The sequence below is a fragment of the Gossypium arboreum genome, chromosome 7 (genome assembly GCF_025698485.1).
Source record: "Gossypium arboreum isolate Shixiya-1 chromosome 7, ASM2569848v2, whole genome shotgun sequence".
NCBI classification, from domain to species: domain Eukaryota; kingdom Viridiplantae; phylum Streptophyta; class Magnoliopsida; order Malvales; family Malvaceae; genus Gossypium; species Gossypium arboreum.
This window is the reverse complement of record NC_069076.1, coordinates 105,609,436-105,618,571: the sequence shown is the minus strand read 5'-3', so window position 1 is coordinate 105,618,571 and position 9,136 is coordinate 105,609,436. Positions and strand designations below refer to the sequence as shown.

The following is a 9,136-nucleotide window of genomic DNA, read 5'->3' as shown; positions in this document are numbered from 1 at the left end:
CTTTTGGTGAGATATAGTTTGCACCTTTGTCATTCTATTTGCAAATGGGAAATGTACAAGTAGAAGACTTGCTTGTTGGCTTTGCTTTTAATTTAATTTAAACAAATAGAATTTAAGCTCAAAATTGACAATGTTATGAAATTCTTTAATGCCATCTCATTTTTAATTTTTTATTTTACTTAGATTTAGTGTTTAATAGAATCTCAATTAAATATTTAGTTGAGTTCAATAAAATTTATAAATGAAAGTATTAATTTTTTTATTTACAAAACTCCAACTCTGATAACATCATATGTTAATAGCCTATTTGAAATTTGAGAGCTAGGAAGGTGACCCTATATTGCCTTATGGAATGGTTCCTACATTTAACCACTGCTTTTATGGATAGTAGATTCTTCTTTTTTGGGAATATCTAACAATCATTCATAAGTTGAGATGTTTTTTATATAATATAATTTTTCTTATTTTTATAATATTATTAGTTTATCTAAATAATTAATAACGTTAACAATTTTAATTAAAATGTTGATATAGTTTATACTTAAAACACCTTTTCCAACAACAACAAAAAAACCATGTGTTAATAAGTTGGAAAATGTGTTTTGAGAAAATATTTTAATTAAACTTTAATTAGAACAAACGTGATAAAATTAGGATGATCAAATTATTTCAAATTAAAGTATAAGAATTAAATTCTAAAATTAAATATTGTATAAGAACCAAAACCAGGATTTTACCCTTTTATCTAAACTTTTCATATTTTTAGGGTAATGTACTTAATCATGCATTTATCCGGCAGCCGGGGCTCTTCTTTCTTTGTTTGTCCATTCATCATTTAAATTATTATTGAAAGAGAACAACATTGTTCAATTTCATCCCTTTTATTTTAGTACTCTACTTTGTAGGCCAGAAAATAACAAGAGCAAATAAACTGATTTAAGTAATCAGCATGGTGAAGTAAGAAATCTTTTTAGGGCAGAAATTATATTATAATTTTACAATAATAAAAATGTAACTTTACTTTAATTAATTAAAATTTTAAAAATTTTAAAGGATTTAGATGAAAAAATTTTCATTTTTGGGGAGACGGGCCCCTACCAAGCCCCCTAGATACGCTCCGGGTAATCAGATATTTAATATTGCAACTTGATGAAGACAATGGATTTGAGTCAATTTCAGGTTTGAATTATTTCATGTTTAAACAATTTTGAGTTATTTTATTAAAATTATTTCAATTTTGGATCATTTCAAATTGACTGTAATAATTATTTGTTTGAGCCGTTTTAAATTTGGATAATTTTGGACAATTGTAACAGCGATTGTTTTTTTTTATATTCTTAATTCTCATTTTATAGTCCACGTTCATGGTTTGTAGTTGCCGTCTCCAATATGTCGTTTCCTAGACTAGAACTTACGTTCTCTCTTAAGCAGCCCCCAAGTTTTAAATTAATATATAATCAAATTGTACTTTGACCCCCCAAAATGATAAAAAAATTATTTAATTCTTTAAAAATTTATAAAGATATAAGCTTTTAAATGATAAAATTGCATTTTAGTTCTCAAAAAATATAAAACTTAATTCTGGCCTCAAAAAAAATTCTTACCTTCGCTCTTATCTTTAGGTATATAATACTTATTGGTAATGTAATACTACAATATAGAGCATTTAATTTTATATGAAACACATTTAATGGACTCAACCATCACAACTGAGAGCCTGCATGTCCTACTCAAATGAAGCACTAACATAAGTACCAATTGAGGAAGAGTTGGGTTTATTGTTTTCTTGCCACATTGTTGAGAAAAAAAGGACAATAGTCAACAGAAACGGCCACCACTTGTGGTGTCTATGGATTTCAACTTTTAACATTTCATATTCAAAATGGAAAAAAAAAAAGAAAAAGAAAAATGCCAAAAATCATTAATTGCACTAGTGGTTTTAAATTATGATAGATATTAAATTAATCTCGAATTTAAGTTTAAAATTTAAAATTTAAATTAAAATTTAAAATATTAATATTACAAGAATGGATGTTAAAAGTCAACTTAAATCTAATTAAAATATATTTAAAACACTTGATAAAAAGAATATAAATATCAAACACGTGAACTTTATTTTAATATGTAATATCATTTGTAAACTTAGATTGGATACAATTCTATTAATGACATTTAGATTTTAATCATTTTTACATAAATTACCAACATATGAGACACCATTTTTAGTTTTAGTTTACTTAATGTATACACAAATAATTATAATAATTTAATATAAAAATAAATAATTTTTGTTTCAAACGTAAAAATTATAATTAATTTTACGTGTATAATTAAAAAATAAAATTTCACTTTCATTGCACCACACCAAATCAAAATTTATTGATCGAATTATATATAAAATTAAAATTCATATATAATTTGAAATATATATTGACGAATAAAATTTTATCTAATTTGTTCATAAAGTAAGCACATTTGTGCTTATAATTTGATACGCTTAATTTAAATATTTTTTCATATTTAGAATTAAATTAATTGATGTAAAATCTTAATTAGCAAATTACTAATAGTGATTCGGTAATTTTGGATAAGATAGGTGGATAATGGAATAGAGATTTAGTGATAAGAGTTTACGAACTTTGTAGGAAAGATTGACGGGTGAATATACAAAAGATGTAAAAGAAAAGACATTCAGTGTAAACTGGAAAATTTAAACCCACCAGCATTAAGGGTTGCACATGGGACTAAATCCCAACAACATTGATTAAATGCTTAAAATTGATGGCATATTGAATCTACCACCAATTAAGGAAAGGGCAAAATAAACTTGAAAATGGCCCCTTTTAGGGTCCCACTAATCATCTCAATTACCACCTACCTCCTCGATAGAAATTCCAGGAGCTTTTCATAATCCACTCATACAAAACTATTTTAAAAACCCAGAATTTTTAAGCCAAAAAAACTGGAAAATGCTCCCTACACAATGTTAAAAGAGTAAAATTTTTTATAGGAAAAGTCAAATTACATGGAAGAAGAATGTAAAAGGTATGAATGAAGCAAAGGAGAATTGATTATGAATGGCTAAGTGATGATAAAGTACATGTAAAATGTTCATGAGAATATACTATAAACGAAAAAATAAGAGAGAATAATAACAATAATAAAAAGAAAAAAAGCCCACAAACTAGAAGCAAGATAGCAACATGAAGCAAGTGTTGCTTGTTGCTACCATTGTAAGGGCTTTAGATTACTATGGTTTTTCTTTTTTTTTTTGGAAATTCATCCCCTATACATACATCTTTCCTTTCAACCTACACTCTTCTCTTCTTTTATTTTTCACAACTCCAAATATCAAATAATTTATGGGAGAGAATTTCTCCTCTTTTTTGGGGTTTTTTTTTTATCAAGGTTAGAGGGAAACTCTTGAAAGAATCAATAGAAAGGTGGCGGTGGAGGTGAAGCGTATGATACTCCGATTACTGGTGGAAGTGGCCCTTCGTATACGGGAGCCGGTGGAGGTGATGGTGGTGGAGGTGAATGATAATGGATTGGTGGGGGTGGGGGTGAAGGTGATGGAGGTGGTTTGTAATGAATTGGGGGTGGGGGTGATGGTGATGGTGGCGGCGGTGATGGCGTGTACTCTACACATGGTGGTGGTGGTGGTGGAGGTGGCTCAATACATGGAGGAGGTGGGGAATAAACAGGAGGTGGTGGTGGTGGTGGAGATAAGTATGGATAAATTGGTGGAGGAGGTGAATGTGGTGGTGGTGGTGGAGAATGTACAGGAGGTGGCGGTGAATGGTGTGGCGGTGGCGGGGAGTTATAGTAGTAAGGAACTGGTGGAGGTGGGGAAAACAATGGAGGTGGAGGAGGGGGTGAATTTGGTGGTGGAGGAGGTGGAGACCTCACACAGTATACTGGTGAAGGTGGTGGAGGAGATGGTGGAGGTGGTGATGGATAAGGTGGCGGGGGTGATGGTGGAGGTGGGGATGGAGGTGGTGGTGGTGGAGAGTAAACTGGTGGTGGTGGTGGTGGTGGTGGTGGAGGTGGAGGTGAATAAACAGGTGGAGGTGGAGATGGTGGCGGTGGAGGAGGAGAGTACACAGGTGGCGGCGGAGGTGGAGGTGGTGAAGGGGGGGAGGGGAGAGTATACTGGCGGTGGTGGCGGCGGAGGTGGTGATTGTGGAATAAAACAGGCGATGGGGTGGCGGTGACAGCACAACAACCGGCGGCGGAGAAGGCGGAGGAGGAGACGGCAAAGAAGGAACAAAAGGAGCACATCTAAATGAATTACAATCCACCGGTCTAGACAAGAAAGACCTACATTGAGCAGCACTCCGTTGTAAAGGCCTCGCCGGCAAACAGTTCCTCCTATCGTCAAAAGCACGTAACCCCAAACAAACCGGCGGTTCTCCGGTGAAGAAATTATACGAAAACGTAAAATTCTCCAACTTTGGCAACCGACAAATACTTGCTGGAATCTTCCCAGACAACATATTATGTGCCACATTTAGCTGTTCAAGACTCACCATTCTCCCAATTTGCTCCGGCAAAGTACCCATTAACTCATTAAAGCTAACATCAAAAACAGTCATATTTCTCAACCTCCCAATTTGCTCCGGCAAACAAGATCGAAACCCATTGTTCATTAAAATTATCTCTTCAAGACCCGTCATGTTCCCAAGACTCGCCGGCACACAACCGTGAAACTTGTTATTAGCCAAAACAATAACAGAAACCGGCGAGTTACCAAAATTATCCGGTAGATTAAATCTAAACCGGTTGTGATTAATAAAAATAGCATCCAAATCTTTATCAAAAAGCTCTTTGGGCACAGTTCCTTCAAATTCATTAAACCTCAAATCCAAAAATTTAAGTAAAGGAAGCTTAAGAATCACTTCAGGGAACTTACCGGCGAACCGATTGTTGCTAAGATCCAACTCGAACATCAGCTTCAACTTTATAAACTTATGCGGAACCGTACCACAAAACCGGTTCGAGTTGATATGAAACAATGCCAGATCGGTGAGTAACCCAAGCTCCTCCGGCAAGTATCCGGCAATATCTCCATGGTTTAAATCAATACCGGCGACGGTTCTGATTCTCTTGTTATCAAGTGCTCGAGTACAGTAAACACCAGTATAGTCACACACCCCGGATCCAACCCAATCGGCGGTGAGATTAAACGGGTCGGAAAGAATCGCTTTTTTCCAAGCTTGTAAAGCTATATAAGCGTTTCTCAACCTCGGGTTTTCAAAAACCAGTGACGGGTCGACGGTGACGTTCTCCCCTCTGTCACCGAACTCATCTCTGTAATAAAGCAGCTGTCGTTGCTTTATGTACGATACTTCCTTGTCGGTAAGTCCGCCATGGCTGGAAACATAATGCTCATCGCATGAACATAAGGATACAAAAACTGAAACTAAAAGAAGCAAAAGGTAACAGAAAGAAGAATAACAATGGAGGTCGATAAGGTTCGTCTTCTTCATTTCACATGAGACATCTGATATTAAAAATGCCACCTTTTTTTGAACTTTTTTTTAACAAAAGCTTGGGTTTTGAAAATGGGGCTTGTGCAGAAGACACGAATTTGGGGTTTCAATTTGGAGATCTGAAGAAGAAAATGTAGAGAGAAGGACACAAAAGAGAGAGCTTTTTTGGTTTTTTCGAGTATGGAGATGTGTGTTGGGAGAGAAGATAAATATAAATGTAGCATTTTGTAAAGCTGTTATATATAAAATATATTATTTAGATTTAAGGTCTAATATTATCTTTAGTCCTTATATTATATTAAAAGTTGATATCTAGTCCTTTTACTTCAATTTTGGGATAATTTTATATTTACAATCTTATAATATTATTATAAGTTGGGAAGGACAGCACAATTACTTCATATCATTGAAGTAACATTATAATTCTTTTACTGTCTTATTCAATTACATGATTAAGATCATATGAAAATCAGTCATTATCTTAATTTGGATGGATTAGTGATTAATCATACATTTATTTAGCATGGGTTGAATGGTGTTATCCTATCCCTTACACTTGATATTAAATTAAAAAAAAAGAAAATCAAACATTCATTAAAGAATTATAGGTATCCTATAAGAATGTGTCATATATTATGTTGTTATTAGCAACTTTTTATTTTGAGATGAATTTGAACCAAATTGACAGTTCAAGTATCAAAATAGATAAAATTTCATATACCAAAGTGAAAAATATTAGTATAATTTAAAAGTTAAATCGTGGCCTAAGCTTAAATAAACCACTTTGTCACTTTTAACATATTTGTAACATCACAAAAAATGAATGACCAAATTATGTAAAATTAAAATAAATAAATTAAATTTGAAATTTAAACATAGTAAAAGGACCAAAACTAAAATTATTGCTTTAAATTCAAAGTGAGAAACATATAATAATAATAATAATAAAGGGACAGCTAAATCACAGCTCAAAGCCACCAGCTCCTTTTATTTCTATCTCAGTGTTATAATTAATAATATTAAAATTTCTCTTTCATAGCTAGGCTGACGACTTTATTCCTTTTAGAATCTCATTCCCATTTCAAACTTGAAACACAGAACCAAGCCATTTTAATAAAAAAGGGGAAATTGTCACCCAGTACCTTCCCAATTTTTGAATTTTTAAAGTTTCAAATTATTTTAAAATAATGAATGCGTTAGTAGGATTTTCCGACCACCATTGTTGACCACAAAAATAATATCTCCACCGGGTAGACTGGTTCATATATAAATTGGCCATGAAACTTGGTTCATATATTCCATGTCTGATCCAAGTTAGAATTTAATGCTAAAACTGATAATTAAATAACTAAAAAGGATTTAATTAATACAATTGTAATGCTTTGAGACTCCAATTGAAATATTTTACTATTTTTGTCCAGTTTATGAACACTTTTCTTTCCATTGTTTTCAACTTCTTTTTTTCCATTTGTTCCGATGGGAAAATTGAAGTAATTCAGCTATCAATAGTAACCAGAATGAAAATAATAGTAATTTGTTGGTACGTTACTTTCCACTTTCAAATACGGTTTTGAGTTTGACCGTTATCCCCACTATTTGGTAAGAGATATTAGAATTGGGTCGAGAATTGATTAATATATTTGTTGGTTTAAATGAATTTAATTAAATTAATTTATAATTTTATTAAAGTATTAATTATTAAAATTGATAATTAAATCAATCGATAAGTGATACCGTTTTTAAAACTTTGGCTAAGAGTTATTAAATGGGATTAATGGACTAAGAAATCTTATTTACTAAGAATATTTATCGTATTAATAAATTTAACTGTCAAGTAATTTTCAAACAGTAAAATTAAAATTAGACTAAATTCCTACTAAATCATTCGATTAAAATTTGTAAGACCTGCATTAAGGGTAAATTAAGAATTTTAGACATGCCTTATATTCATACTAGAATTTGATTTATTTAAAATTAACCCTAAAATATATATTTTTCTTATGTTGATTTTTTTGTTAAATTTATTTTTAATTTATTTTTGGTATTGTGTACACATATACAATATGAACATATTCATACCACACAAATATACATTATGTCTAAAGCAAGTTGTCCAAATAAAAATCTATCATTTGCTCTCTAGAAATTTAAATTTGTATCGATTCTACATACAAACAATTCTTGATCACCAAACTAAACACAAGTTGATTAAATCTTTATTTTAATACATGACATAAAGCGCCGCTTGTCAAAGCTTTTAAAATGTGTTTACATCGAAAGATCCATTATGTTGCTCGTCTGCATCAAGCTTGATGGTGATGGATTATAACCATAGATCATCATTTATCATAACAATCCATCAACATCGGACTAGAAAAACAAACCCCTCCAAGGGCAATGAGATGAAGGGGGGAAAATTTAATTTTGATTTAGTCCCTCTACTTTTATAAATTTATAATAATATTATTAGTAGATACAACTTGATAACATCTTTAGTTATGTTGATACATAGATGAGATGGTGGTACCTTAGGATAGTTCATCCTACTAGGCGGAGAGTTATTTAGTGGTCGGAGGTAGGTGGAAGGATAGTAGAAGAATGACAAAGGTTTAATTAGACGAAAAAGTCAAGTGTTTTAGATTTACTTGTGCCCTCTCGTTGAATTATTGGTTTATATATATATATATATATATATATATATGGATATTTCATTGTTCAACGTGTCACGTGTTGTTCTGTGATTGAGGCATCGATAGCCTAGTGGTTTGTCCTAATTGGTTCAGGTTGAGTGATGCTATGATGTATACACGGGCTCTTTAGACTGGACAGGATGATTAGTGAGTGGGGTTGGCTTGATGTGGTGGTGACTAATGTGGACAGATTGCAAGGATTGATTGGGGGAAGTGTCTGCTCTTTAATAGGGGTTGACCCTATGATGTGTTCCTCAGTGAAGAGTCACCACTAAAGTTCAACGAGAAAAAATTAAGTGAGGTGTCTGTGAGGTTTAGCAAATTACTAACGTTGATTTTCGAGCACACAATCAAAGACAATGAAATGTATCAAACCATGTTCAATTGATAACAAATTTTGATGCCAATTAAATGCTCAAGTTTATTTAGAGGATTCTACTTCACCACTTATCAAAAAAGCAACTAAGGTGCTATCAATTTGGTCCTGTTAAATAATATTTAAAAAAGCAGGGGGAATCAAACTATGCTAAAATAAAAAAGGATTTAATGTTAAAATTTAACATAATAAAGGGACTTAAATCAAGAATTTGACCAGAAGTTAGAAAAAGATTTGGTTTCAAATTTAAGCCACATCAATCAAGCGAGTATTTAGGCCCTTTATAGGCCCCACGTGTCACGTCATTCACGGCTGGATCTTCGGTGAGTTGAGTTGGACCGCGTCCGCGACCGCATCATCTATAATGGACACTAGCTTTGCATTTTTTTCTTTTGATCATTTTGTTGGGCTTTTTATTTTTATTATTTTATAATGTAACGAAAATTATTTTTGTTTGCTTTTGTTAATTGAGCTATTCATGCAATCATAACACATTTTCTTTCAAATTAAATATTGATTAACATCAGTGTTTTGAATTCAATACATCCTTTACCCTTTATTTTATATAATATATATGG

The 9,136-nt window shown here is 32.2% G+C and overlaps 1 protein-coding gene across 1 annotated transcript; it reads right to left on the bottom strand.

Annotated features, from left to right (window-relative positions):
* Nucleotides 1-3,052: 3,052 nt before the first annotated feature.
* Nucleotides 3,053-5,708, bottom strand: LOC108472436 (leucine-rich repeat extensin-like protein 3). The gene is given in 3 exon segments (XM_053030759.1): nt 3,053-4,146; nt 4,148-4,204; nt 4,206-5,708. Coding segments are annotated over 3 exon segments (2,055 nt in total). The 5' UTR covers nt 5,490-5,708; the 3' UTR covers nt 3,053-3,432.
* Between the last annotated feature and the right edge of the window lie 3,428 nt (nt 5,709-9,136).